The sequence below is a fragment of the Pleurotus ostreatus genome (assembly GCF_014466165.1).
Source record: "Pleurotus ostreatus strain PC9 chromosome Unknown scaffold_5, whole genome shotgun sequence".
In the NCBI taxonomy this organism is placed as follows: Eukaryota; Fungi; Basidiomycota; class Agaricomycetes; order Agaricales; family Pleurotaceae; genus Pleurotus; species Pleurotus ostreatus.
Window position 1 is genome coordinate 2678080 of NW_023503160.1, and position 27942 is coordinate 2706021.

Below are 27942 nucleotides of genomic sequence, written 5' to 3' on the forward strand. Positions count from 1 at the left end.
GGATACAAGGATAGCAAGACAGAACACATCAATAATAGATCAATCAAATAGTCAGTGGCATGCGCAAGAGTCCATCCAACGGCGCGCAATCATGGAGCCCTAAGGCTGGATCTGGTGTCTAGAGTCTGGACATGTTTAGTATCCTCCTCTGAACGCGCCCCGGCCAGCCATGTTCATATTACTCTGCTGCCGCTGGTGTGAGGGCTGTTGCTGCTGCTGTGTCTGCGAATACGAGGGGTGCTGTTGATGCGATAGTGAAGATGAAGGCTGTGTCCGATGCCCTGGTGGTGGCGTCTGCGTCCGTGGATCTACTGAACTCTGTTGCTGGTAGTATTGGTGGGGTTGCATCTGAGATGGTGTACCTGTTCGGAATGGCGGCTGTTGATGATTATCAAAGTAGCCTGGAGCATCCGCTAGACTCGTGTAGCTGGGAGCCTGAGACCGTGCATCCACCGTCATGCCCGTCGTCCGTCGAATTGGTGCTTCCCTCAATCCAGGACCCTCCTGATACATTGTCGGGGGCGACGCAAGACTCGCGTCAGAAGCGTAGAATGAACTCCTGCTTGCTCCACCTTGCGGATACACAGCCGTATGATTTGGGGGAAGCAGAGGCTGATGATCTGTTGGTATCCTCGACAGTTCGATGTCCTGGGAGTCGAAGCCACCATGATTCGGTCCCTGTGCGAGATAGCGGTCGTAATTCGAGACCCCTCCGAGTTTGGGTTCACTGCCATTAGTGCTTGCGTAGTACATGGATTTCGAAGCTTGGAGATGCGACCCTCCGTCGTTGAGTACGTTGAATGATGAGACCGATTTGGTATCCCAGTCCAATTCACCACGATCGCGTTGGTAGAGCGCAGGGTCGTATTCCAGATCGCGCTAGACATTGTCAAAACATCATCAGCATTCCGCACTGCGCACATCGCACTTGCACTATTATTCGAGTGACTCACTTGATCGATAGCTGCAATTTTAATGCCCTCCACAACCTGAGTCTCCATCTTCTGTCCGCCATACTCCCCAAGCGCCGCCTCGTCCTTCCCAATCTTCCCATTATAAACCTCGCCCAAAAGCGGCATCATCTTAGCGTGTAACATGGGCGTGAAGAGATCCGTGTGCAGCGCAGGGTGCCCGAAGCGCTTCTCAAGACGGTTGCCCTTGTGATCAGCGCGCTCCGAGTGGACTTTCGCGAGTCTAAGCTCGTCTTCAGTTGGGTGGTAGTACCGGAACGTCCTGTCGAATGTGCGGTTTATGTAGATCTTGAAGGCCAGTAGGAACAGGATGGGAGGGCAAGAGGAAAGCCATTGAAGGGATTTGAACTCGTATTGCAGGCCGATAGCTATTTGAAAAGTGAGTTACATCCGTGGTTGAAAAGCGATTGCTACATACTCAAGATCATCAGCAATTGCATCAGGACGCCAGAGGCGAGAAGACGGTTGATGACAACATTCCAAAGGCGCTAGAGTGAGAAATTGTAAGCGAGGGCACCGAGCAAAGTACCCTCGTTACTCACGCCACCAGTCTCAACCTTCGACACGAACACGAACATCAACTGATATTTATAGACCCACGACGAGATCCAGAAAACAACGGCGGCGGCGAGGGGTACGAGAGGGGCTATAGGGGCGAATACCATACCAACACAACCCATAAACAGCTGCGAGGCTGCTGTAAGTAGACGCATGCGACAATAAAAAGGTGGGCAGGGCTTACGATATTCGAACTAGACAAGGGAATATATGTGTTAGCATACGACTAGTTTGACGGAGGCAATGTACCCACTAATAAACGGCATACTGGAATTCGGGAGGTTGCGTCCACTCTCTGATATCTCTTGGTGTTCGACCGAAGACACTACGCGCAGCATGTCAGCAAGAGCCTAACAGATATTGAGCCCTAGGACGAACTGGGTCTTGAAAGATATCCAGATCAGATTGACGATTTGCGCCAAGTCAAAGATAGCGAGGAAACCACGTAGACTAGACAAACATTAGGCGAAATTGACCAACATTGCAGGGACGACATACGGGAAGAAGGTCAACCAATACGGCGCTTGATCAATATACGTTCTATTGATCTTGTCTGGCAAAGCTACAGAAAGGGTGAACATGTCAGCAGGGGACGCTTGGTCCAACAATTTGGCTAAACCTACTCGACAAGGACGAGCTGCTCATGATCTCCGCAAAGCTCTTCTTCCCAACTTGACGAACAATTTCCTTTACGATATCTAGAAGCAAGTTGTCGTATCAAGTGCAGAGGGGACGCGGAATAGTAGGCTCACTGAAGAGGACACCGATCAACGTGAAGATGACTAACTGGGAGATAACCAAGAACGCGAAATAGCGGGCAATGACGGCCCTGTCCAGGCGCGAGTGTGTTAGAGCGCCCATGTACTGGGAGAGCCATCGCATGATAACGGGCAAGAAGAAACCGAAGAGTGCAGAAACGGCAGGAGGTAGGACACCAGAAACAATCGCAAAGGTGGTTCCCGACGTGGTGCGCCACTCGTCGAGAAAGCCGACATAGGTTGTGAGCTATAAGTCTGTAAGATGCAAGTCTCGCATACTATGTCTCACGGATGGCTCACGGATGTCAAGTTAGCAAGAGCTGAAATAATCAAGAGTGGGACGGTGTTGAAGAAGCAGACGAGGGCCAGCCAGAGGAACCCCATCGCCTTCTTGCGAGCGATCTCTCCATCAGACTTGTTCATGTTCTCCCATATCTATTTGAGGTAGGATGGAATGTGATCGGGAACGAGGAGAAAAGCATCAGGAAGCGCCGTTGACATGACATTCGGAGTACGATCAACCGGGGCAGTTGTGAACACGCGCAAGTGCACAGTAAGCAGGGATTGTTGTGAGGATGAACACGAAACAACGTACGATATCTTTGGGATTGGGCGCCAATGTGATATCAGTCCCCTTCGGGTGCTTGCCGCGCAGTATGTGTGCCACAATATGAGCATAGGGGACGGCAGCCATCGATGCAAACCCGTAGTTCTCAGCCTTGCGTGTGTCGATCTGCGCGCGGTAGTCTTCAATCGCACCCTCTGTGCGTTTGAGCTTTGCGCTGCACACCCATCAGGCGTGCTTTCAATGTGAATGTGAATAGACATACGTGTAGAACTCTATAGCATCCCTCTGCGTGCCACCTATCCCACAGCATCCCCCCGTGCGTATTGTCGGACGTTTCTTGCCAATCCTGCCCCCTTTGAGGTACTTGACGAGCACTTGCTCCAGTTCCCGCACTGTCTCGTTGTGGTACTCGATCAGTTCAGGCAGCCTGCCGACTTTGCGGCCTACGTGCACGCTCGTGGTGGGATATGGCACCTTCACTGATTCGAAGATGGCTTTGATGCCCTCGTCGCTTTGGTTTTTCTTCGGGACATGCAGAACTGCGAGTGTGCGAGCATAGAACGATTGGAGGTACTCTGGGGAGCGGAACCATGCGTGGCGTAGCCGTACCATCTCGCGCCAGTGAATGTACACGAATCCAATGATGGTGAATGTGACAAGGTATGTCGCAACGACGTGGAAGAACAGCCAGCGATCGTGCACGTCGCGAATCGTGAGCATGCTCAGCTTGTCGCGGTCCTTAGATTCGACATGTCGCAGATTGTAGACGACGTTCACAGGGATCAGGCCGATGCAGGTGAGGGCGGCGACTGCTGTGAACAGCCAACGCATGAGCCTCAGAAAGCGGAGGAAAGTCACCGCATCCAGCCCAATTTTGTCTACCAGCTCCGGCTCCTTCGTGTGTATCAACGGGGGCAACCATCCACATAGAGAGTCGGATATCCTTGGAGGAGGCTTGTTCCCTACGTGGTATTTGACCTTGGGTTCGTAGATTATCTTGTTCTTCGGGCGCAGGACGTTGAAGAAGAGGATCGTGACTATTGAAATGACAGACATTAGGGCGAGTTGGGAACCGACAGCCCCGGGCGCCAGCGACCGGGAGTCTGTGTTGAAGATCTGTTTTGTGGCCTTGTCGAGGTCAGCCATGAAGAATGAGTGGGGGGAGAGAACAAGGAGCGTGATACCAGAACCGTTGTGGTGCTGAACTTGGTGTGTGAAACACGGCACCTCGGCTTGGCTGATGGAGTTTCTTCGCGAAGTCAAACAAAGGTCGAAACAAAAGGCCGATGGGATTATGGGGTAGTACGTAGAGTATGTAGTTTAGCTACAGACTCAAAACCATCCGCCAATAAACTTCTTGAATCTCTGCGAGAATCCGTCGTCTTCAACCTTCGGCGAATGTAGTTGTGTCTTTGCCTTCTTCTCCCTGACTCTCTTTGCCTGCATTGGCGGGGCGGGATCTTTGGGCAGAGACTCCGATGCTTTGATGAACAGATCAGCATCTATAGCCGACGCCTGGCTGGTCGACGGCAGAAGCTTGCCTCCGAGACGCGTTGGCCGTTTCGAAGCCTGAGGTGAAGCAGACGCTGGCGGCGACTGTGGAGCTGGGACAGGCACTTCATCGGCCACAGCATCTTCCATCGGGAGTGGCTCCCACTCTGTAGGTTTCTGTGATTCAGGTGGCGGCGATGGCGGCGGCGGCGTCTCTGTCGAGACCTCCGGCGTCGGGCTAGCTTCGGCTACACTCGACACCTCGAAGGGATTCGGAGCCTGAGTGATATCGCTCCATTTTCGCAACAGTCTCCGCATTCGCAGCTGGTCAGCGTCCGACACCCCATATTCCAGCGAAGAGCCCTTCAGAACAGGCTTGAGCGGGTAGAATCCGCCCCAATTAAGCATGGACCGCCCGATGGCAAAGCGCAGCTGGCGCCTCAGGCCGTACGGCTCCCACGGCGTCGTCGCGTGGAACTCCTTTCCTGTAGTTGCGTGAAGCTTAGGATCGCTGGAATAGAAAAGATGGAGACTCACGGGCTTGGAATATGCTGAAGGATATCGCGCGAGGAGGCTTGACGTCTTGCTTGCCGCCTTCGCTGATAGCGGTGTCGATTATGCTCTCAAAGGCAGGGATTTCGTTGCTTGTGTTCACGTCCTTCGGGTCAAGCAAGCTGTGGAAGTCGGCGAGCGAAGGACCCCCCGGTTTGGACTCGAAAGTGTCTGCCGTAGGAGCAGGAATGGTGATACTCTCCGTCGCGTTCTTGGGGAGCTTTAAGTGCGACTCAGGCGACTTGAACACCACGTAGAATTGATTTGTATAGACATTGGGAGATCCCACTTCCTAAAAAACCACGAGTTTACTTCCTGCTTATTGAGTGACACGAACGGGTAAACGCACTCGAGGGAACTGATATTCTCGCAAAGTGCCATACTTCTGCTCAATAGCACGTATAATAGCATATGCATCGACCATGGAGGCTATCTTAGTCTTGGTGATAACAATAGCAGAACATCGCTCCGACTCGTCTTCGCGCGTGTTCCGGGTCGCTGAAGCGCGGGGCGGAGGAGGGAGGCTAGATTTGTGCTCAGCAGCGGTGGCCGTTGAGGCTTGCCGCAGAAAACCATGGCTATGAGGTCGACATCGTGGCAGGGCGCGAACGAATTGTTTTTGCATTCGTGGATGGCGGAGGCGGAGGAAAGAGAGGAATAAGGTAAGGTTAGGGTTTAAATTCCCTGAGCCCGACACCGACAAATGGGCTCCAAGCCTCCCCTGACCCCGAGCCGCTTCGCTGCGTACCAAAGCGCTCTGAAGGCCATCTCTGCGCGTACGGGGACGCCTTTGCCCTCTCTTATCGTCTCATTTGGCATTCTCCATGAGCTCACTGCCATTCTCCCGATCGTGGGCTTGTTCCACGCCTCGCGCTCGCTCGGACTGGGCGAGCGGATGGTCAATGCCATGGCGAGTGCGGGACACGACGACAATCAACCCTCACAACCCTCGAAACTCGATGGGTCCGGCGAGCGGAGCGAGGGGGTCAGCTGGATGGTGCAGAAAGGGCAAGCGTGGGTAGATGAGGGCGAGAAGTGGGCTGCACGCGTCGGGCGTCGGTACGGCATGTTTGGGTTCGAGAAACGCGCGAAGGGGGACATGTCCCAGACCTTATACGAGGAGGATTCGAAGGCAATGAAGGGCCACATTGCCGGAGACGTCGCAAACGTCGTAGTAGCATATGCCGCTACAAAGGTAACGCAGCATCCCCGTAACATCCCCCCTACACTCACGCAGACCACTGCAGGCCCTCTTACCACTCAGAATCGGCGCTTCGCTGTACTTGTCACCCGCCTTCTCTCGCAGAGCTGTCGAGCCGTGTAGGCAGTGGATAATACGATCTTTCCGCAAATCGTAGGTGGGGTAGAATCTCTTTGTAGTTTCGTTCATATACAAATAATGGGTGTGGATATGCCATATTTAAGGGTACAGCGCGATACCTCTGAAAGGTATACGACCTTCGGTACTTAAGTACTTATGAGGGCAAAGGCTGTGAATTCTGACCGCAAGTTAGGGGTTTCTGCGAACTTTGGTCGTGACTCGGTCCGTGGAGTGGGTCGAACTTCCACCGCGACGCCCACGTTCTTTCACTCTCTGGCCGCTAGATGACTTGCTATGGGCAAGTTACATTTGAAGCGTACGCCGGAGGAAGAGGCCGAACGCCAGCGACGTAAAAAACGAAGAAAAGAACATAGAAAGTCTGAGAGTCGGAACTATCCTGAGCCATCGTCTACTCAACCCAACGTCTCGTCGACTGCACGCAAATGGGCTAGCGACGACGAAGACCATGACACAGACGTGTATGGGCCAACGCCACCTCCTTCAGCCAACGCCCCCACACTCAAGGGAAATGCCGATACCGGGTACCATAGCTCCAAACCCGACTATGATGCCATTCGCGCCGAACTCGAGGAGCAGAGGTTCAGAGAAAGGCTGTTTGGCGCGTACGATGACGACGAACGACTTGATTCTTTAGAAGCGCGTCTTAACGACTACGCACACGTACCGGATAGATGGCACAGCGAGCCGGCTAGAAAGCATAGACGACTTGGGCCTGATGACGAAGACGAGTTCCTCCAAACGGACCCGCAGCATCTGGACGATGAAGAGTATGCCGAGTGGATTCGGCTTGGGATGTACAGGAAAACACATCGAGATGAGTATGAAGAACAACAGCGGGAGAAAGCAAGGAAGAAGGAGAGGAAGAAAGAGAAGGCTGCTAAGGAGGAGGCCAAGAGGTTAGAGAAGGCCATGGAAGAGGACAGAAAGCGCAGGAGGGAAGAAAAGGAGAACATGCGATGGGGGGCGGCGAAGGAGGTATACGAAAGCAGGTGGACAGAGTTGCTGAGAAGAGATGCAATGGCGCCGGAACCGATTGCGAGTAGCGGAAAGGATGTCGACGAAGAAGGCTGGATAGGCACGAATCTACGATTTGAGGACATTCCTTGGCCAGTCCTAGCAGCCTACCCAAAAATCAAGAAGCGGCGTCGCGAGGCAGAAGCTAGTGGATCAGTGGGCGCTCTGTCATTAGATGACTTCACCTCAGACGCCATTTCGCGCTTCGTGCTCACCTCCACTCCAACTACGGGTCCAAGCCCCGCCTCTGATACGGAGCAAGATAAGAAGGAACGCAGAGAGAAGCTGCGTGACGCCATGCTGCGCTTCCATCCAGACAAGTTTGAGGGGAGGGTAATGAGTCGTGTCAGAGAAGGTGATAAAGAAAGAGTACGAGACGCTGTTGGCCAGGTGGCTAGGGTGCTGAACGACTTGATGGGCTAGTCAATTGACGGTCGCCCCCTGCTGAGGCCCACAAGCAGCTAGCTGCAGTTCGCCCACTCAGGTCCGCTTCATCCCTTGGTCCGACGCTCGTGCAGTTGATTGTCGATCCCTGAAGCCTCCACGATGACCCAATTCCATCGTCATGCTGAAGAGACAACCAATTGTTCAGTCGACTGAAGATATCGATTATCTTCCTGTTCTTACACTGGTCGGGCGGCTAATTCCGCGCACCATTGTTCTCTCGAGTATCGCAGCCGACGACAGTTACAGGCACCTCCTGCTTGCCTTGTTATAAACACGATACTTCGCTAAAAGTGGACCTACAAGGACCCACAACCGCCATCGCACACACCATGCATGTCCACCTGAGAACAAGGACCTCGATCTGTCAATCGATCAACTCACTCGGACCTTTCCCTCGTTATATTGCATTGCTTTGTGGCTCTGAGCTCTTGCTGCTTCCATTCCCCGCGACGTTTTCTGTTCTATCTTCTCGATAGCTGGTCTGTCAAGTTCGTTCTATTCTAGGATCCATCGTAGGCACTGCGCTACTATCGATAAGAAGCTCGTGTTGGTTCGCCGGGCATCCGATTCGGCCGTTCAAGCTGTACTCTGTACTCTCCTCTTCCTTATAACCCATACCGTTACGAGGAGTAGACAATCTTCGCACTTTCTTAACTCCTTTGATCTGAATTCGAAATGCCTGCCCGTTGCTTTCATGCCAACCCTCAGGTTGCTAGTTACGACTACGGTGGTATGTGTTTCACAAAAAAAAACATCGGTATCCTTTGTTCATCCTCGATGCCTTGCTAGTGCCTCGAATCTACACACCTCGGCGGGGGACAGGGCATCTACCCACCATACCTGCATGGCCAACCCTTTCCCCTTTCGGCAACCCAGCGATGCCCCCTCATTCGATGACGATGACTACTTCGACGCCCTTCGGGCAGGCCAATCTTACTCTATTCGGTCCTTCGAGAGAAGATGGCGCGCCGCTATGGATGCCGGGCACATTTCCACCTATACCCTACGGCATCGCAGTCCCAATCCAGCTTAATCCCCTGCTTATCGTCAACCCCAACGACCCCAATTGTCCACCTCTGCAATGGGACGTCTCCCGACAACCAGACACAGCTGTCCAATTCACCGGACGAGAGCTCTACATGAAACCAGACTTGGACCAGGAAGCGGTTGCCCAAGACGTCCATCGTATAGTAATACATTCGGGTGCCCCCTCGCTCGCCTCATGGATGCAACGTTGGGGTCCGATCGAGGTGACAAGCGCAGGCAAGATCACGGCTTACGACGTGCTGAAAGCAGTATACCAATACTTGCAAATACCCTTGACGCCTAGGGAATACAAGAAAGCGATCAAGCTTGACCCGGAGAATGCGCGTCGTTTTCACGAAGCGGCGTACTGGAGGATCGCAACTTCATCGCAGATAGCATCCGTTGAACAAGCCCAAGGGCTGAAGCGAGTGGACGTGCTAGGAGATTACAAATACTTCCGAGGGTTCCGTCCCGTATGGCATGAGGGCCTATGGGTAGTGATCATGGAATTGGGTGCCAGAGGGGTTCCGAATTACCCAATGGTATATTGATATCTCAGTCTTTGGATGGAGGGCATAGTGTGGAGAAGCAGGAGATACTTATAGACACGGGCGATCACAACGCCGATGTACGATATCATCAAACTTAACGAACCAATCTTTCAAATGTGGGGTGACTCCTTGGAGCTTCAGTTCGTTCGAGGATCGGTCATTCATATATATTCAAATCCTGTAAGTATAGGCCTGTACATGCAAGCTTTCATTCAGCCATCACTTACTCTCCAAAGCGCCACCTCTGCACCAGGGTTCTCGAATTGGTCGTGAGTCGAAGCGCTGGAGATGGCTCCAAACTTAACGCGGTGCATTGGACACGTACTCCTGATGTTCTGCCTGCATGTGCCATACGAGGCACTGTTCAGTCATCAAATGCTCACGAGGATTGCCCTTAGACGTCACTAGTCCTCGCACGTCGGCCTTCGACCTTCAGTGCTTCAATTGACCAAGGGTTCATTAATTCATTCCTTGCGGTTGACCAGTGCTCTGCCTCTATAGGTACACAGGAGCTCTCTTAGACTGATCGCAGCTGGTGGGATGATCCTGACAAGCCCCTCGCATTCATTCTAATTCCAGAGTTGCTGCGATATCATCCCATAAACATGATGCACGCCTTAAAGGCAGAACCATTCAATTCCTTACACGCAATGCTGTTCACGTCGCTACGCTCATCCTTCCACGAGGCTCACACTTTCCGTTTGATAGCTTTTTCGGCGGCCCCGACACCCACGGTCACCATCATTAACAGCTTCAAAGGCGGTGGTTCTCCCCGCCCTCTAGCGCTTATTTGAACCTTGTCGTTCGGTATGGGGTCGGAAATCTTTTCCATCTCGGTACCTTCCTTCTTGAAATAGGAAATCTCAGATACGCAGTCCCTCCACTCCTCTCCAAGTCCCCGCCGCTCCTCTTCGCAGTGATACACGTGTATCACAACAGCAAGTGTGAGACAGTATCTAGTTAATACTGTCTTAGTGCTTGAGTATTTGAATACTCATTGATTTCCGAAGCTGGCAAGTCGAGGCGGAACCCATGGCGCCCTCTTTCCGAATCTCCAAATGAAAGCGGTGGAAGCCACCGACATAACGGCACACTGTACTACGTCAGCCACAACCTAGTACGCTCGATTACTTCAAAGCGCCTGGGATGGCCGCTAGATCTTATCCAAGCGATATAATGCAATCGTCCGGTACGATCTTGCTATGTTCTCTCTCACTGATGGCATTTGGGTGGGATCAATCTGCAAGATCGAACCATCGGGATAGGATGACTACTTGCGGTAAGGCGGAGCCCCTATGTGTGCAGGCCCCTTGCTTTGTGACGCTTGCCATGCTCGAATTCCGGAGGCGATACTGTCTTGCCTCGCAAACTCACCCCAGATTAATCTCTAGGTCTGCAACTTATAAGATGGATAGAATTCGACCAGTTCCTCCAGTCATTTTCACCACATCCTTCGCAATACTGTCAATACCTCTGCACATCTACCAACTATCACCATGACTAGGAAGGTCCGCTTCTCAGACAAGGCCACGGTACACCATATCCCAGCGGTACCCCCTCTCTCGCATTCACCACCCTCCCCTGCCTCCTCCGGGAGCCTGCCTACACCCCCGAACCTTCCATACACCCTCCCTGGGTCCACGCCGTACCCTTTCGTGCTCCCTCCCAAGCCCGCTGCACCGCTCCGTCACCAACCCCAGCTTCATGCTGCCCTCGCGGGCCCTCAGCCTAACATTCTCTATGACTGCAGCTATTCGCCGTCGCATCTATCCATTTTGAACCGTCATATTTCACCACGTTTCGCCTCTGAATCTGCGACGTACCCACCCACAACGTCCATGACTATCTCGTCACCGTCCCTACCCTGGACTTTGCGCGTTACACCGCGCCATGGTGTGATCAGCGTGTCAGATGTCCTGTATGCCATCTATGATGGCCTTCGCTCAGGCATCTACCCTCAGGACTTCGAAAGCATGACTCGTGACAATCAGAAGAGGGTGAGGAAGGCATACGAGAACAGGTACCGCCGTATGAGGAGCTCGACTGCTGCTTTGGAGAAGGCTAACGGAGTCAAGAGGGTGGACTTCCTGATGGGACACACTGTATTCATGGGATTGGCCCCAACCAGGAATCCTACTCACTGGGTTCTGATCACGTCAAAATGATCACCTGCGCACCACTTATCGGCTTCAGCCCAGGGGTTTTGATAACGCCCCAAGTCTACCGTCACTGGATTGGCTTCAGTACTCCTGGCCCTGGCTTCGAATTGGGGCTTTGATTTTTTGCTTTGTTCATTTTTCTTCGGTTGTCTGCTTGATTGCGACTGGGACTTTTCTTCCCGTATCTTTATATGCTTTACTATCCTGCTTTTCCCGCTCTCCCGACACTCGCTACATATATCAAATTCCCAATCCCGACTTGTAAACTAGTTAGTAAGACTATAGCCACATTGCCTCGTGTTGACGACGATTATGATCGTACTTCATGTAATTTTAGATCACGACTACTATGATTAATGCCATCTAGATACTTGTTTTATCAGTGGGAACAAACAGCAACTAGCTGGGGGCGTTGCATCCACTCTTCTTCAGGTTGCGAAGCTTGGTGGTGACGGGAGCCAAGGGGTTCTACGCCTTCCTGATGTAAGAAGAGGTACTTCTGTGGGTTGACAACGCAAGTTTTTATAGTTCTAGTGATGTCGATGGGGCTTTGGTACAAATTCGTGCAATCGTAGTATGTATCTTAGAAGAAGTGGTTTACCAGCAATGCTTTGTATGGTGCTGTTTGTTTCAGAGGATGGTGCCCTTGTTTATAAAGCGCGCCGACGTACCGAAATCTTGAAGTCGTTCCCTTTCTGTCAATTAGATTCTCTTGCTCACACTTTTGGATGAGATCGTGTCCTTGCTTTATTGACCCTCAACCACACCTCACCTCTTTCTCCGGACAGCACTGTTGTTCATCCACCCCACATTGCAGGCTGCATCGGTTCAAGCGAAGCGCCCATAACGATGGGAAGCGTATTATGGGAACTCTTCTATGATGGATCTCTTGGGATATACTTTCCCTTGTATAATGTTCTGGGTATGAAGTTATGCTGGACTTTGCAAGTCACGATTTTCGACTTTCGAGCGTCAGAGCCTGCAGTTAGTAGTCCTGCGCTAAATTTGTGCGCGTAGCAGCCTGGGATTCATGAAGTGACGATTCTACGGCTCGTAGGTGTGTTCGCCGGCTCTTCGGCGACAAAATCTAATTTCGATCTCGAACAAGCTGTTTGGAGATGGACCCACTTGCGTAAACATCGAAGCAACAAGCTCCCTTTGATCATAATCATTTCTTCAATAGTCCACTCAGCATGAGTAGCACACTCTCAACAATCAGCCTACCCTCGAACCAATACTCGGGCTCCTTTCCAGTTGTCTACGACCACGGTCGAAGTTCGACGCAGCCTCGGAACTCGTTCCGGAACGCGAAAGCAGTGAAAGGTGGCTTCCGACCTCGTCTCGTTGCACCTCTACGCCTGTCTACGACAAGAACACTCACCGCCGATCCCGTTTCACTGGATACGGTCTGTCGGAAAGTCAGGGCTTTGCTTAACAAACTTGCCGTGGCAACGTTCGACTCTATCTCAGATCAGATCATCGAGTGGGCCAACATGCCTCGAATGGAGACTGACGCTCGAACGCTCAAACAAATTATACAGCTGATCTATGGGGCGGTGGACGAAAACGAGTGGTTGGTGGAGATGCTTGCGCGCCTGTGCAGAAAGATGATGGAGCAGATAAGCCCCGAGGTGCAAGATAGCAGTGTCATGAGCGCGCAGGGCTGGCCTATCACTGGAGGACACCTCTTCCGTAAATACCTCCTCAACCGGTGCCAGGAAGATTTCGAGCGAGGCTGGGTATCGATGGAAGCTGCTGCGACATCTAAAACTTTGAGCGACAAGGTGGTCAACGATAAAGCCACCGCCAACGCTAAAGGGGCCGAGTCGCCCGACGAGGTTGCTTTTTACTCCGAGAAATATTACGCCACCCAGAAAGCCAGGCATCAGGGTCTTGGTCTCATCGTGTTCATGAGTGAGCTGTTCAAGTTCCAAATGTTGACGGAGCGTATCATGCACGAGTGCGTGAAGAAATTGCTCCGAAACTTTGACAACCCTGAGGAGGAAGAGATCGAGGGTTTGTGCAAGCTACTCTCTACCGTTGGACAATTGCTCGACACGCCCAAGGCCCGTGCCCACATGGACGCGTACTTCTTGAGGATAAACAATTTGATGAAGAGTCTCATCGTATCATCGCGCATGCAATTTATGCTCCAGGTAAGTAAATGATATAACTTTTTCTGGTGTACTTGGTCAATGATTTCACCTATCCAGGACATCATTGAGCTACGCCAACGCAGATGGGTCAGCCGCAGCTCAGCCACAGTGCCTACTACACAGGTGTTTCATGAACTCGTAAGTCCGTACTCGAGTCCGTATCGTGTCAATTAAACATGACCGGGTTCGGATCCGCTCGATTTGGCCTTAAGCCTCGCCGCCTTTCCCAGTCGAGCAAGATTTTCAGCCAGATCAACGAAAACTTTAATGAACTCCTCGGTCTCCGCAATTCAGACGCAGCGGAGGAATATTTTTCGAATTGGCCACCATCTCGTCATGAAGACCTGGTCCGCGCCCTCGTACTGAAGGCCATCGAGTCGAGGGAGGCTGGTGTTACCCTAATCGCCAGAGTGTTCGCTCGCGCAGTATCCAAGAACCTATGCACACGCACAGCCTTTGAACAAGGATTCTCTCGTGTCGCCCAATCTTTGGAGGACATTGTCATCGATGCGCCCAAAGCATGGGACTTTCTAGACACCATGGCTAAGGGGGCCGGTCTGACAGAGGAAAGTCAGAGATGGACAATGCCAAGGACGGTAAATGGGAAGAGGACTCCCTTTTCCGTTACTAGTGCCGTCGATGGCTCTATCCGATCATCCAGCACCAATGTAGACATCGATCCAGCAGAAGAAGTTCGGCAAATTTATTCCCTGGCTCTTTTGTTCGGGCACTTGATACGTGACGACGGTAGCGGAATTTATGACAACAAGGAAATCATATCCAAGAATATTGCCAAAGATGCACCCAGCGCTCAAGGGATCGCAATACGTGGTACGGATGGTGGGCCTATCCCTAGCATGTCTTGTTTCTGTTAACAGCTCTTGACAGGTGTGTCCCGTTCTGGATCCATGCCGTCTGGCTCCCCTGCTTTCACTGTGCCGCAACAGGAAGTGGACGACGCCGTGAACACGATGCAGCATGGTTCGCACAATACTGTGCCATCTAATATGCCACAACTCTACGCTGGCCAAATTGAAGAATACAGAGCTCGGGAAGCAAGTTGGTCCAAGGAGGTTGAATTTCTTCGTCGGCAAGTCGCAATATGGCAAGAGCTCCATAAACAATCAGAAGATAAACGAAAAGATGTGACCATTCACCGCCACCTCGTAGGACAATCAGACACCAGTCTGTCATCCGAACTGTGAGCCATTTGTTCGAGTCACCAACACTTCTAATACACCTGAAGAGCATTTTCGGAGACAGAGACGTCTATAACTCTGGATGACGGCGTATCGCAATGGCTTACGTACTCCTCTCCTTAGCCCTCAACTTCAAGAACGTTTCAGCAGCTTGCGACGCCTTCTAGCGTTGATGTTGGTGCCACGGCTAGCCCATGTACTTATAAGCATATGCATTCATTTTTTGTACGTCGATCTCCTGCGATGTTAGGGTGCGTCCGCCTGTAGTTTGATAGAAATTGATACTAGGCCTTCATTATTCCCATTGGTAGTCGGGTTGAGTTTAGATGCCCATACTTGTAGAAATGGGGACAACAGTGAGTCGGAAGCGTTTAGCCGCAACGTGTTTACGAGACACCGCGGATAGATAGCTTCAGACTGAAGATAACAGGACGAAACAAGGGTTATGACCGCACTACGCACGCCGCCGGCCCAGTATCGAATCATCGCTCAACTCCTCCCCTCCATGGCGACGGGCCTCGACAACGATATCCCTGTGGTTTATGGTGCGACTTCCAGTGGGTTGTAGTTTCATGAGGACCAAATTTGATCATATGTTTGTTGACTGCTGCGCATCATGATGTAGATATAGACTCCCCGAGCTCTCACACCCTCAAAATCAGGTATCAGGCTCATGTCGCCGAGCGGCTCGTAACAGTAGCAACCTTCCCCAAATCGAGGACAAACGCATCTATAAAAGGAAATCCTATCCAGATTTGGAAGGTATTCGAGTCTTTGCACCATTTACTTCCCAGGTGAACAAACGATGTTCCATATCGAGAATATAAACACCAGCACTCTCAAAGCACCAGAATCACCGCGACGGCAAAAACGAATGTCCAAATTAGGACAAGTTAAAGCTATGCTCCTCTTACGGTACATACCTTGTCCCCTCCCTCCCCTTGTGCGTCGCCATGTGTTGTACTCTAGTATAAATGATTCGACTCGCCCCATTGTTCCACCATCCCCACCATCCCTAATCTACTAGCCTCGGGCTCCATTGTTTAGCACTACCACCGAACGCAAACATCGGAAGATATTCTAACAATGCAATTCTCAACCTCTTTCCTCGCTTGCTTCGTCAGCTTGGCTCTGTCATTGTCAGTGTCAGCAGCGCCCACACCCATTGATTTGGCGGCGGACATACAAGCTAGAGCTGCTGTGAGTACCACCCTTCCTATCTGTCTAGATTTCACTCAATCATTTCACCAATAGCCCAACCCAAACCCATCCCGCCGCGCTCCAGAGATCGCACTCCCTGTAGTACACCCAGGGACATTCGTGGAGACCGTCTCCCGTGAAGCTCTTCCAGAGCCTGAGCCCGTCGCTGAGCCACAGCCGGAGCCGTGGTGCCGATACGGCTGCATCTAATCCTACTCAGGGAGCAGGAGACTCACACCCCATTCATCGCCGCCAACACCTTGACCCGCGCCACCTACCCTCATCCCCCACCTTTTACCGCGGAATGCACATAGTTCGACCACTTCTACCCCCAACTTCGACTCTTTTCCTTATGACGCGTCGAACCGTTTGCCTACAAAATCTCACAGTCAAACGTGGCCCGCGCTGGTACCACTGTCTTCGTAGTATTATTTTATTGCCACAACTAGCGCAACACCAACATTGCGAAATAACACATAATGCGCCCTCCGAGCCCCGACATCTCGCATTCTCCCGGCTCACCTACCAATACACACGAGCAGCGAGGTTCTCGATAGAGATAGAGCTCCAACTCGAGCTATACCTTTAAAACTGGTTGCTCTTCCACATTCACTCCTTACACCCGTCCAACCTCTCCTCTCCCGAACTCGCGTTGTCCATAACGCACGCCTCCCTATCCCCTATATTTTGCTATCCCCTATATCCCCCTATCCATTCGCATCTATTACCGCATCCGTACATAACCGGCCCTCATCTGTATTTTTATTCGTCTCCTTGTCGTGTATCTCAACCGGATTTTGTATCACTTCTCTATATATGTGACTTTGACTTTGACTCCTTTGGTATTCGTATTATAAGTGCCATACAGTAGTATTTGGTAGACTTGGGAATACAACCAATTGCTTGCGGCTTTACGGCCAAACAAAAATTGCCGCTCCAGACAGCAACGAAGCACCCATCGCAATTGTGACAAATATGCTGACGCTCAAGGGATGCTTAGCCCACGCAAAACATATAATCCCCATAAGTGCGAGGGCGAACCCGATGAACGATAGCTGGATACATAATGAATGAAACCGCCCAAGGATATGGATGGGCGCGTTCCTACGGAATGGACCGACTTGGACGAGTTCGGGATTCGTGGAGAGGATGGGAGGTTCTGGAGAGGATTCGGTGGAGTGGCGGCTTTGTGAGGGGAGGAAGGATTTCGTGTCTCCGTGAATGGGGTCTTCAAAAGAGATGGTCTTTGTTGCAGGTGGGTCGCCATTACCCAGCCCGACGGGCGGGAGTTCTCCTTGCTCGGCTGTCTGGTCGACGTCGACCACATGCCCTTATCAACAAGTTCAGCATTGTCCAGATATGTCGAGGAGGTGATTACCATTCATGTCCGCCGCCAACGCTCGAAATTCGTTTTTGGAGGGTTTCCTCACCTCTGAAGGAGCTGTACCTACAAGCGTAATTGCCAGGTTCAGGGCCCAGACAAAGTATCATTATTGATGAAATAGTATGGACTACTTACCGGCCATGGCGGCAGCCTGAGCTTTTAGTTCCTGTTTCCCCGCTTGTTTGACCTTATATCTGATCAGGAAGAAAGCCGCCAGGAACGAAAGAATGGCTAATTTCGCAATATGCAGGCATCAGAAGGCAACGTCTCGGACAAGTGGACGGAACTTCGTACCCGCATTGACGTGCACGACGAGAGCACCAATGAGACCTGCGTTGGAGGCTTCTTCCAAACGCGTCGAGTTGTTATCCGGATCGGGAGCAGTGACTTGTAAAAGACCTGCTTCCATCGAGGCGAAAAAGGTCGTCTAAAGAGTAAGGTAGTAAGCAACTTTCGTCCACCGATCATCCTTACACTACCCATGAACCAAAGTTATGAACGAATCTCACAATAACGGAAATAAGCTGGAGTCGATCCATCCACGATTGGACCAAGTCCTCCATGGCTTTTTGATACGCTTTCAGGTCATCTTTATCTTGGTCCTCTTGCGTGCCTGCGTCATCGTCAGCACCACACATACGGGTAACCGCAATGTCCGAGGGCAAGATGAGACGAACGTTTACGAGGAGGTGTCACAAGTCGGTGCTGGTAATTTGTAGGTTCCTCGTGGATCGGATCCCTCGGCAGGACTCTCCGACGTTGGGCTGTCGTGTTTGCTGTATCGGGGGTTGATCAAGGCGAAGGGTTTGAAAGGTATGATATAGCTCACGAAAGAATTGGTGCATGATAGTGGGAGACGAGCGAGGGATGAACGAATGAAGCCAGGCTGCGCTTGTCACGCCCATTTATATAACCTTGGTTCTGGTTGTGGAGCTGCAGTCCGATTCCTTGATGGACGGAACTCATGTACAGCTATATATCAATAGAGGTGGAGGAAGAAGCATCAGAGCACCATCACGAGGTTGGGGAGGTCAAACGCAAGCTAGAGAGGTCTGCAGGGTATAAATGTGATTGAAGTAAAATTAACATCCATGTATGCCAACAAATCCGTACGAGTAAGAAGTCGAGAGCCATTGACTGATAGGTATCGAAGCTCATCCCAGCGACCCATTACATCGGAGCCATGTGGCATACCGAGCCTGACTGAGGGCGAGTCTTGTTGCCCTGAAGCAACTGTTGGGACGAGACATCTCTCCTACGGTGTGTATAAGCACGCACCGCTGGTGAGATACCGTAATAACTCACAAAGATGCTGCAATCGACCATGCTTCATGGCGAAACGCCGCAACAGCAACATTATCCGCAGCCCGTTCTTCTTTCCAAGCCTGCTGCTCTAAAGTATACGCCATATCACTGAAGCCTCGCGAACATTGCGGGTGCGCGGTCGGAAGGGACATGAAGATTTCGCGATGGGCGAATATGGTTTCGAGATACTGGCTGCCTGAGTCTGGGAAGGTATCCATTTGAGCTTGTACGGCCTGGAGGAACGCGCAGCCGAAGAATTCGACGGTGGTGGATTGAGAGCTTGACGTTGAGTACTCTGACGCTGTATCGGACTGAACAAACATAGTTTAGAAAGGGGTGCAATGGATAGGGGTGAACAGTCTTACTTGGTGATCGTCGGTCATGGCAGTGTCTCCGTTGTCGACCTGTGGACTTGATGCTTGGTCTCTTTGCGTGCTTTTCTTTCTCGAATAGACCGTCAGCATACACAGCTGGCACCTCCTGACAGAAGGGGGCTCACCACGACATATTGCTGCTCAGCGAGCTTCATCATGTTCAACATCTCACAGAGATCCATCTCCGAGTGCACCTGCGAAAGCTAAGTCGTGTACCAAGCACCAAGGAATGAACTGTGCTTACGAGTTGGTCAATCATGGCAGCAGTGGTAGCTTGGGAACGGAGGCAAGGAGGCTGAACTGAAGGCTGGAATGGGAATGTGGTGGTCGAAGATATTGGTTTTCGCCAGGGTTTTGTACCAATTAGTGCCACTGGCATGGCATGCCCTGGTCCTTTATGCCTGCCTCGTGTATACTGTGAGGACCTCCTCAAGGCCAGTTGGCTGCAGAACGCCGGTTATGGAGATCCGAGATAATAATCGAGGTCCCGAGTCATGTCACTGATCGCATGATTGCGCTGTCCAGGACTCCAGTGGCCCAAAGCCCAAGGCATGCCTATTACACGATGTAAGGAAACATCCTCTTCCTCCATCGTCATCTCGACAATCAGCCCAAATATGCACCCCGTTTCGCGTCTCGTGTTGAAACCACCACGAATACGCCATGTGTAGTGAAGTGAGGTTGCTCCAAGGTCGCAGCACTGCAGGGCCTCCTGTGATGCATTCTCGATAGTCAGTAACGGAAGAACCACGGAAGTAACGCCAACGTGAAATGGGTGAATCAGAGAGAAGATTGGTGAAACAGTCATTGGAGAGCGACGCAAGGTCCTCTCCTCGTGAAGATATAAATACGATACTTCTGTTATGCATCATTCAAGCAACTAGAAGTCGAACTCACGCATTCATGCCACAGGGCCAATTGGATAACGGCGACGGGTGGGTTTCATTCGCGGAGGTGAGTGTAAGGAAGCAAGGGTTGAACTGAGCGCCTGCACGGTACTCAAAGTAATCATGTTGAAATTTTGAAAGCCCAAAAGTCTATCTATGTCCTATCTAGTATGTGTGCCAAAAAATACGTGCCAAAACGTCCTAAACTGCTCTATCTGTACCGAATAACAAATCTATGAGAATGCAAAGTCCGCCAAAAACTTCATAAAATATTTACTGCAACATGCTACAAATGATAAACCAAAAAACGCATCATATAACATAACGAATTAGAGAGATATGGTTAAGATATCACATATCACGTATCATGTATCAATCATCACGTAGCAAGGCGGTGGTCGAGGGTATTAGTCCGAAGAAAGGAAGCCCGTTTCTCTCTTGTAGCGTCTGTCGAGCCCGCATATTCTTCGCTGCTCGAAGGCCTCGTCTGGTCCGCATGATCAGATTCGTCCGACAGGTCCTGGTCGTGATGCTTCGGAAGCGCATCCCCACCATCCCGCTGCTGCTGCTGCTGGTAATGTTGTTGTAGTTGTGCGGTACCATCATAGCCTTGGTCCTGATTAGCATGATCTTCTTGGTTTTGCTGATTGATGTCAATTTTTTCTTCAGGCGGTAACACAGCTCGGTCAATCGCGACGGGAAGACCGCGGTGGCGGCCACGTATCATGACTGCACACACGATGAGCTTGGAGAGAGGGTGGAATGCACCGGAGAATGAGTAGTTCTCCTAAAGTGTTTGAAGAGTAATGAGCTCAGGGATCTTGCGACATATCTGAAGTAGAGGACAGACCGTCGGTATGCCAAGACTGAGGCCAACCGTACCATACGCAGAGACCAACTCGAAGACTATAAAACCCCCAGGTGAGCATATCGCAGCTCTGGCGACTGACGAAACACCCTTACGGATATTGAAAATATTGAACCAGCCGAAATTTTCGACCGCGTCAAGATTCGCGCGCTGCAAAAACAAATCCACATATCAAGTCCCGTGTCGCAATACAGAACTCAAAAACACACTTACCTCAATTATGCAAACAAGGAAGACAGCGGTGACTAGCCACCACATATCTAAGGGACGGTGTGTCAGAGTCAGCACCCACGAAACTCAGTTGATCGTGTACAGAATTTCGCGTACCAAAAGCAAGTTGCATGCGAGCGTGCCTAGCCAGATAACGGCCCCAAACCGACACTCTCGAAACCTCCATTGTCGAGCCCTCCAGTAGGGACTCTTCTTCACCTTGCCCTTCATCCTCGTTGTATATCCCTAGTGATTGTTCTTCGTAAACATTCGTCGATCGCACACTAGACATGGAAACACAATGTGAGTTACGACAGTGTCTCTACGTCATGAAGCGTCACCAACCTCATGGCGATGGGATAAACACTGATGTACATCATGATCACATACAAGACCCTGTTAATTTTCATGAGCAGTGCAAAAAAGCCAAGCATATGATACCTACTTCACTGCAGGAGCGAGGACAGACAGTGAGACTGCCCCAAAGCCAGCTGCGCGGACTGCAACCGCTTGCAGCAAGCCAAGCAGAAACCGCACGCCCAGCGGTATCGTCTCCATACCAGAGTTGCCTATATCAAGCACGATGAAGAAGAACCAATCGGTGAATCTGTATAAAATTCATCAGTTTCGAGTCGTGAGGGCTGGGAGAAAGTGGGGCGTACGTTAGACCTAGAACAATGGCAAGAAGGAGCCACGTCTGTTGTGAGGGGAAGAGGTATATGAAACAACGCCGCGGGTGGTCGAGGAGGAACTGGAGCGTTTCAAAGGTACGGGACCCAGCGGGTACGGATTTCGACATTATCCAACTGTTGCGATGTTCAGAATGCAGATTCAGGAATGCAATTGCAAAGGAGACCTACATTACAAGGCGAAGGCTGGACGCATATGGCGGTGTGGATGAGCACACACGTCACAAGTCACACAAAATTATTGACGGTACTCACAATATGGGCTACAATGTGTCATGTAACTCAGCACCTGTAGCGCAAAGGACAAAAGAGAAGAGCACTCACGAAGGCGGTATTACCAGCAAGGATCAAGAATATCATAAATATTATCATAACATATGCCTGTTGAAAGGGTAGCATAGATTGGTCGACCAGCGACATGCCCGTATTCGTGTACGAAGAGACAACTTGAAAAAGAGAAAACCTATCATAGTTGTCTCGTTGAGTGATATATCGCAGCATCATCAGTGTAACGAACCAAGGTGACGCAAGAGTCTTGTGTAGTTGAGGGGGGACAAAGGCGGGTTTCCAACGGGACTGGGACATGTAGGGCGCGATGACGATGAATGAGAGTAGTTGGACGCCTATATGGTACTATCACAGCGTCACTGAGGGGGTCTGCAGTTGGAGAAACAGAACTTACGGCTCCAACAATCCACAGCAGGGCGTTCAGCGCACGATACTCCACGCCGCCGAGCTGTTCGAGCTGTTCATTGGTGAGGAAGTGGAACGCCGAGTTGCGCCCTACGATCGCATCGAACTTCAGATATGTTACGATTTTTGCGCCCTCAGCGACGGCGTGGGCGTCGGGATGCGTCGTGATCGTGCGAGCCAGTGGTATTGTCACCGTCCTCGCAAGCCGGTGGTGCACGTTGGGGAAGAACTTGCGGAAGAGTTTGGCGATGATTGCATGGGGCATCGGGAACCCTCCGAACCCCCGATGAATCGGAGGAAGTGCCGCGCGGGCACCATGGCTGGTGGGATACCTATTCAGCGATACCCCGGGGACTACCGATCCGCGATACGTAGACCTTCGTTCGTCAAAGTCCAGGTTGCCGGTCGCACTAGCCTCCCTGGTACGTGTGCGTTCCAAGGGGTTACTTGAGTATGTGCGTTCGGGGCGCCCACGCCGACGTAGCGCGTTATGCGGCGCGAACTCGACGGTCATTGTACGCGGGAAAAGGGGCTCTTGAGGCGCGGCCACGGTTTCGTACCGAGGAACTAAACACCGTGTAAGCTCAGCGATACGCAGTGAGCATGCCCAATCCACAAACAGTTGACAATCGAGGCCGGTCTTGACACCGCGCCGGGATCAGAGAGACGGCGGCTAAATCTGCAGGAGGTTTGTAACTAGGCGCGCTACCAGGAAAACAAGCCCACCTTTTCCTGCCTGGAGAAATAGCACTCCGGGGGGGCTGAGGCTGCCTGACCTCCTCCTGGATGGTAGGCGTCTTCTCCGAGAATGTGAGCTGCCGAATCAAACCTGTCCCCACTACTGGCGGGCCCGCTGTGTTGCTCCCAGTAATCCACCCACTAGGGTTGATGAGTTTCGGCTCATCATTATCTACGCGCCGTATCATGTCTGGGCGCAGCTTCGGAGCCTTTGGGCCCTTGACGCGCCGTGTATGGTCCTCCTTGCTGTCTTCCTCGCCGTCCCAGCGACCCTGAGGGTGTTCTTCTGCGAGTTCGCTGTCCTGAACATGGCTTCCGTATCCGCTGTACGTCTTGGCAAAGTAGTATCTGCGGGATATGGTTACACTGTGGGTAGCTCCGCCGCAAGTGTCCACTTACTTTCGCACCAACACAATCAGCCAAGAGACGAAGACCTAGACAAGCGTTAGTGTCGGGGATACGCCGTAACGCTGCACGCACCGGACTACCGATGCACATCTGCATAAAGATCAAGACTTGCTGCCAAGGAGTCAAAGCGCTGAGATCCACCGTCGCCAGTCCGCACACTGTCACCGCGCTCACGCATAGAAAAAGGGAATCGATATAGGATATAGGATACTGGCCATTGCTTGCATAGAAAACCGCCGAAAAGATGAGAGGGGTAAATATGCTGCAGAAAAAGATCAATCTTTTGATTCGGTTGCGGCGAGATAAACTCACAAAGCTAGGATATGAATACGATAGAAGTTAAGGTGGCTGCGCAGTCTCTTCCATAGCCCACGATTTGCCATTCAGGCCAAAAGCTGGAGGAGAGGAGCCTGGAGGGGTGGGTGTCCGCGGCGGGCGCTTTGGTTTGTGGCTCCGTTCAAGACTTTGAAGATCGTTCGCTTTCACGAGCAAAATGGGTTATATTAGGTTCGTCTCACAATCAAAGCATCTTCATTCTCGCCGACTATCATTGGAAGAATCATCAAAGGCCTATCTATTAAACGACACCTGACATCGCCTCAAGGCATGCTGGCGAAGACCTGCTGCAAACAGGGTCTATTCTTGTGTCAACGGAAGGACGGTATCTCCTAATGTATGCCCTTGACACGATAAGAAAAGCCTACCAGGCTAATGTCGTGGGGGTAGGTCCTGTGCTGGCTCAGCCACACAAGTCAGTGTCCTTAATGAGCCTAAAACGATGGACAGGTGATGAAGACTACAGTACTCGAATAAACGAGAGGCTGTAAGAGACATTGGATGGCACCAGTGATAGTTCGTCCTCTCATTGTTCCTTTGAAATACGAAGATGAAGCCAAGTTGAATTTCGGACGATAGATCCTCTTTCTTTGAGGGATCGTACATTCCCATTCCTTGAGAGCTATTGGGTCGTCCGGGATACACAGCGTCGATTACCAACTGAATATCGAAGCAATATACGCAGGAAATGGTGGCGGAAGAAAGCGATTCAAAAAGGAGAGGCGACGAAGGTAAGGCATCTAGTTACCGTTTGTTTCTTCGATTGACCAACACTGATTCCCTCAGTATAGCGACGCGAGCATCACCCTGGACCAGCCGCCCTCATACGAAGTATGAGTGGCATCGCTAAACTCTGGTCTTGCGCCGCCAGGATATGCCTCCACAACCTGTCGAGTGCTCCTATGACTGGATCCAAGACCGATAAGAGGGCATCCTTCAACTCGAAAGGCTGTGTGGAGTTACCAGTGTGCTCCCGTTCTTCCGTGCTCCCGTATCTTGCCGCGCTGTATTCACGATGGTACGTAATGCCCCGTCCCCACCAGCAAACATCGATGGCGAACATCCAACATCTCGACACGCTGTATCAAATCTTGATCATCGTGTACAAGCGAGGTGGTGTGCCCCCCGGTTCTTTCATCTCCCGGTAATAAATTCGATCCAGAGTGCTCAGCTGCTCAGTAAGTGCAGGTTCACCATCAATGTCCCTAGATTCCCAGGTATTCTTCGTATGTGGCTTCTCCTCTAATCAATTGGACGACCCGAGCGTGATGGTTTGTGCTTCTACCACTATGGTCAGTATATTGACACGCTGATCCCGTACAGTATGGCGTTCAAGTCGACACGTCTATCAAGGTGAATTTGAATTTGGGGGGAGAATAATCTGTTTGCCCGAGAGCCTCCGTTGGCGTCCATCCGATTTCTGAGTCTTTGTAGTAGACAGAACGGCCGGTACAAGGCGATAGTACACAGCAAAATTACATAGGCGACTTTGCATGAACTTCGAGCTGTGGCACCATTCCATGTCAGAAGGCATCGCGATCTCGGTTAAAAACCCTTGAAGTAGGGGACTAGGAGGAGCCTGAAGGACTAGCATCCCTCGATTGTCGAACCAAAATTTCCCGCTCTTTTTCCGACTGCTTGTACAACTCCTGCCATACTACGACTTGCTGACGGAGAAATTTGACTTCTTCGACCCATGTTGCTTCCCGGGATCTATATTCTTCGATTTGGCTAGCGTAGAGTTGCCGCGTATCAGACGGTACTGCTGAAGAGGTATCGCACGATTTGCAATGCTGGGGTGAGTCTACGGCGTCGTCTGCTTTTTGATGCGGCTCCGTGCAATTGACCAACGTGGATCCAGAGGTGCTGCTAGAAGAGGAAAGGGTACTTCTGCTGTTGCCGAGCGACTGAACAAAATCCTCGACAGCACCGGTATCGACACAAAGATTGCGAAGTAATCTATCTGCATCCGTCGTCTTAGAAGCTATGCGTCGTTGCCCTACTTTGTCTAGGCCGGTGGCGGTAATCAACATGGCCATGAAGTCCCAGGCTTTGGGCGTATTGATAGCAATGACTCCCAAAAACTCGGCGACGCCAATGAACCCTGCCTCAAACGACGCCGGTGAGCATAAGTTATGTGACGCTGCACGGCCGAAAAAGTCAGCTACTAGAGCAGCATCAGCGTCTTTCGACTTGATCGCTTCCAAGACGAGTTGATCCACGAGTCGTCCGTGATATGTAGATGGTAGACCAGAGAAGTACGCCTCCGCTTTGTCTAATTTCCGCAGGTCAAATAATGCCTTGACATCTCCGTCGATTTTCTTCTTAGCGTCAGCTTCGCTCATCGTGGTAGCCTCGGCCTGACCTTCCCCACCTCTCCCATCCATCTCCCGCTCTGGACCCGCTTGCTTGTACGAACCATGTTCCTTCTCTTTCCCCTCTTTACGCTGCTCCTCCTGCTCCGCCGTCTCATTAGCCTCCTTCGCCTTCCTCTGTTTCTCCTCCTCGGCAATGCGCTTCTTCTTTGCACCCTCGCTTTCTAACCGTATAGGCCATCGATTGACCGGATAATCGACCGAGGTATGCGGCGGCAAAGGAGCAGGATCCTCGATTGAGACTTTGGTTGGGCGTCGACCAGGGACAAACGTCGGCGCATTCGTGTTCAATCTTGCAGCACTGAGAGATGTATTCCCTGATGAGGGCGTGGTAGGTGGAGAAGGTGGGTCGCTGATACCGGGCGACATAGCATGCGTAAGGGCAGAAAGATGCGAAATATCTGGGATGTGCATAGGGACGGTATGGGAGGACGTTGGTGTGGTCGGAGTGGAATTCTGTGAAGGTATATAGCCATTCAAAGGGAACATATCCAGATCTGAATGTGGAGGTCCAGATGAATCGGCTGTAGACGCGTATCCATAATCGTAGGAAGGGTGCTAGTGGAGATTTAGAATACGAACAAAACAGCCGGTATGGACCTACACAAGAATAAGGAGGCCATGAAGGATAATAAGGATCGTAAGGATCCGTCAACGATGTGTTTGCATCACCGTTGATCATAGTAGACGAGGGTGAACCCCAAAATTCGAGTTCTGCACGGGGCCTAAGGTCCTGTCGGCGTAGCCCTGGTGGCACGAAGAGGGTAGGGCGATGTCCAAGTGTCTGCTCGTGACATTGTTGATCAAGCGATGGAGGAGGTGATGATTGAGTCTTTGCAGGTTGCTGGAGAGAAGCGACAGGTCCATGATCATGATTATTTCTCTTCCAACCCTCTATGTCTATCTCTGTCCCGTCGCGAGGGTCTTTGAACGAGAGTTTGGACGACACTCGGCTGGGAACAAAGTCTACAGCACTTGCAGTCAACCTCGCACTTGGAGGTGTCATGATGGCAGTTTAAGCGTATAGTTCCGAACTGGATGAAATTGTAGATATGTATGTAGGTGAGGCCAGGGGCTGCTGGGATGCGATAAAGATGGATGAATGGATCTTGCTGCTTCGCTTGAATGGACGGTCGCTGCGCGACCAAACTGCGCTTCAAAGGAGATCACTGAAGTTTAAAGCATAGAGTCGCCGAGCTTCCGCCATACTTATACTTACCATTGGGTTTTGGCCGTGTCATTTTATCGGCATTCTTTGTAAACAAAGTCTTAAATTGGAGTTGAAACCCTCGTATCTGTTTGTTCAAACGTTACATAACTTCTGTCGCGAGCACATTAGGGTGGATTCAACCATGAAAGCTATAATGAAACTTACTTGAATCTATTCTTTTTCAAGCGTTATACGGCGCGAGGTAACCCAGCACAAGCGAACGAGCGTCCAGAGTTACAACTTAAGAGCTCAACGCTCAGGCTGCATTGCGCCTGCCTTTTGTCGCAGTTGATCTTGAGCCTGAAGCTGAATACGTGAACTTTATCCTCCAGAACCTCTGAGCAGTCTTAGGTCATGGTCGTCTTGCCAATCAGAGATGACCGTTCTGTTGCGGCCGTTTGGAAGTAACATGAACAGCGGCGGCTATCCCACAATTTCTGATCCATCGTTGGTTGAGTCTCAAACAAGTCTCA

The 27942-nt window shown here is 51.3% G+C and overlaps 12 protein-coding genes across 12 annotated transcripts; 6 read left to right on the plus strand and 6 right to left on the minus strand.

Annotated features, from left to right (window-relative positions):
- Window positions 1-135: 135 nt before the first annotated feature.
- On the minus strand, window positions 136-4001 carry PC9H_007993 (uncharacterized protein; the record flags this gene model as incomplete). Its single annotated transcript, XM_036777513.1, has 13 exons — window positions 136-879; window positions 954-1339; window positions 1390-1459; window positions 1514-1657; window positions 1714-1723; window positions 1783-1854; window positions 1908-1979; window positions 2028-2091; window positions 2153-2227; window positions 2282-2534; window positions 2588-2722; window positions 2883-3069; window positions 3118-4001. The coding sequence occupies 13 exons, from the start codon at window positions 3999-4001 to the stop codon at window positions 136-138; spliced, it is 3096 nt and encodes a 1031-aa protein (XP_036631133.1).
- A 186-nt stretch (window positions 4002-4187) lies between these two features.
- Window positions 4188-5523, minus strand: PC9H_007994 (uncharacterized protein; the record flags this gene model as incomplete). Its single annotated transcript, XM_036777514.1, has 3 exons — window positions 4188-4831; window positions 4884-5190; window positions 5248-5523. 3 exons carry the CDS (start codon window positions 5521-5523, stop codon window positions 4188-4190), a joined length of 1227 nt encoding a protein of 408 aa, XP_036631134.1.
- A 78-nt stretch (window positions 5524-5601) lies between these two features.
- PC9H_007995 (uncharacterized protein) lies at window positions 5602-6256 on the plus strand (the record flags this gene model as incomplete). The annotated part of the gene is made up of 2 exons (XM_036777515.1): window positions 5602-6093; window positions 6146-6256. 2 exons carry the CDS (start codon window positions 5602-5604, stop codon window positions 6254-6256), a joined length of 603 nt encoding a protein of 200 aa, XP_036631135.1.
- A 257-nt stretch (window positions 6257-6513) lies between these two features.
- Window positions 6514-7719, plus strand: PC9H_007996 (uncharacterized protein; the record flags this gene model as incomplete). Its single annotated transcript, XM_036777516.1, has 2 exons — window positions 6514-7623; window positions 7678-7719. The coding sequence occupies 2 exons, from the start codon at window positions 6514-6516 to the stop codon at window positions 7717-7719; spliced, it is 1152 nt and encodes a 383-aa protein (XP_036631136.1).
- Window positions 7720-8376: 657 nt separating this feature from the next.
- Window positions 8377-9278, plus strand: PC9H_007997 (uncharacterized protein; the record flags this gene model as incomplete). Its single annotated transcript, XM_036777517.1, has 2 exons — window positions 8377-8431; window positions 8491-9278. 2 exons carry the CDS (start codon window positions 8377-8379, stop codon window positions 9276-9278), a joined length of 843 nt encoding a protein of 280 aa, XP_036631137.1.
- A 1496-nt stretch (window positions 9279-10774) lies between these two features.
- PC9H_007998 (uncharacterized protein) lies at window positions 10775-11443 on the plus strand (the record flags this gene model as incomplete). The annotated part of the gene is made up of 1 exon (XM_036777518.1): window positions 10775-11443. One exon carries the CDS (start codon window positions 10775-10777, stop codon window positions 11441-11443), a length of 669 nt encoding a protein of 222 aa, XP_036631138.1.
- A 1187-nt stretch (window positions 11444-12630) lies between these two features.
- On the plus strand, window positions 12631-14915 carry PC9H_007999 (uncharacterized protein; the record flags this gene model as incomplete). Its single annotated transcript, XM_036777519.1, has 5 exons — window positions 12631-13593; window positions 13651-13731; window positions 13824-14433; window positions 14482-14794; window positions 14840-14915. 5 exons carry the CDS (start codon window positions 12631-12633, stop codon window positions 14913-14915), a joined length of 2043 nt encoding a protein of 680 aa, XP_036631139.1.
- A 963-nt stretch (window positions 14916-15878) lies between these two features.
- PC9H_008000 (uncharacterized protein) lies at window positions 15879-16202 on the plus strand (the record flags this gene model as incomplete). Its single annotated transcript, XM_036777520.1, has 2 exons — window positions 15879-15992; window positions 16047-16202. The coding sequence occupies 2 exons, from the start codon at window positions 15879-15881 to the stop codon at window positions 16200-16202; spliced, it is 270 nt and encodes an 89-aa protein (XP_036631140.1).
- A 701-nt stretch (window positions 16203-16903) lies between these two features.
- On the minus strand, window positions 16904-18014 carry PC9H_008001 (uncharacterized protein; the record flags this gene model as incomplete). The annotated part of the gene is made up of 5 exons (XM_036777521.1): window positions 16904-17322; window positions 17371-17439; window positions 17512-17607; window positions 17671-17803; window positions 17856-18014. 5 exons carry the CDS (start codon window positions 18012-18014, stop codon window positions 16904-16906), a joined length of 876 nt encoding a protein of 291 aa, XP_036631141.1.
- A 532-nt stretch (window positions 18015-18546) lies between these two features.
- Window positions 18547-19314, minus strand: PC9H_008002 (uncharacterized protein; the record flags this gene model as incomplete). The annotated part of the gene is made up of 5 exons (XM_036777522.1): window positions 18547-18631; window positions 18682-18992; window positions 19047-19121; window positions 19181-19249; window positions 19300-19314. The coding sequence occupies 5 exons, from the start codon at window positions 19312-19314 to the stop codon at window positions 18547-18549; spliced, it is 555 nt and encodes a 184-aa protein (XP_036631142.1).
- Window positions 19315-20321: 1007 nt separating this feature from the next.
- Window positions 20322-23931, minus strand: TRK1_2 (low affinity potassium transporter; the record flags this gene model as incomplete). Its single annotated transcript, XM_036777523.1, has 16 exons — window positions 20322-20729; window positions 20793-20848; window positions 20906-20960; window positions 21024-21070; window positions 21138-21304; window positions 21366-21416; window positions 21466-21627; window positions 21683-21876; window positions 22034-22172; window positions 22227-22342; window positions 22392-22969; window positions 23023-23081; window positions 23129-23488; window positions 23540-23574; window positions 23621-23810; window positions 23861-23931. 16 exons carry the CDS (start codon window positions 23929-23931, stop codon window positions 20322-20324), a joined length of 2688 nt encoding a protein of 895 aa, XP_036631143.1.
- Window positions 23932-25452: 1521 nt separating this feature from the next.
- PC9H_008004 (uncharacterized protein) lies at window positions 25453-27265 on the minus strand (the record flags this gene model as incomplete). The annotated part of the gene is made up of 2 exons (XM_036777524.1): window positions 25453-26817; window positions 26864-27265. The coding sequence occupies 2 exons, from the start codon at window positions 27263-27265 to the stop codon at window positions 25453-25455; spliced, it is 1767 nt and encodes a 588-aa protein (XP_036631144.1).
- Between the last annotated feature and the right edge of the window lie 677 nt (window positions 27266-27942).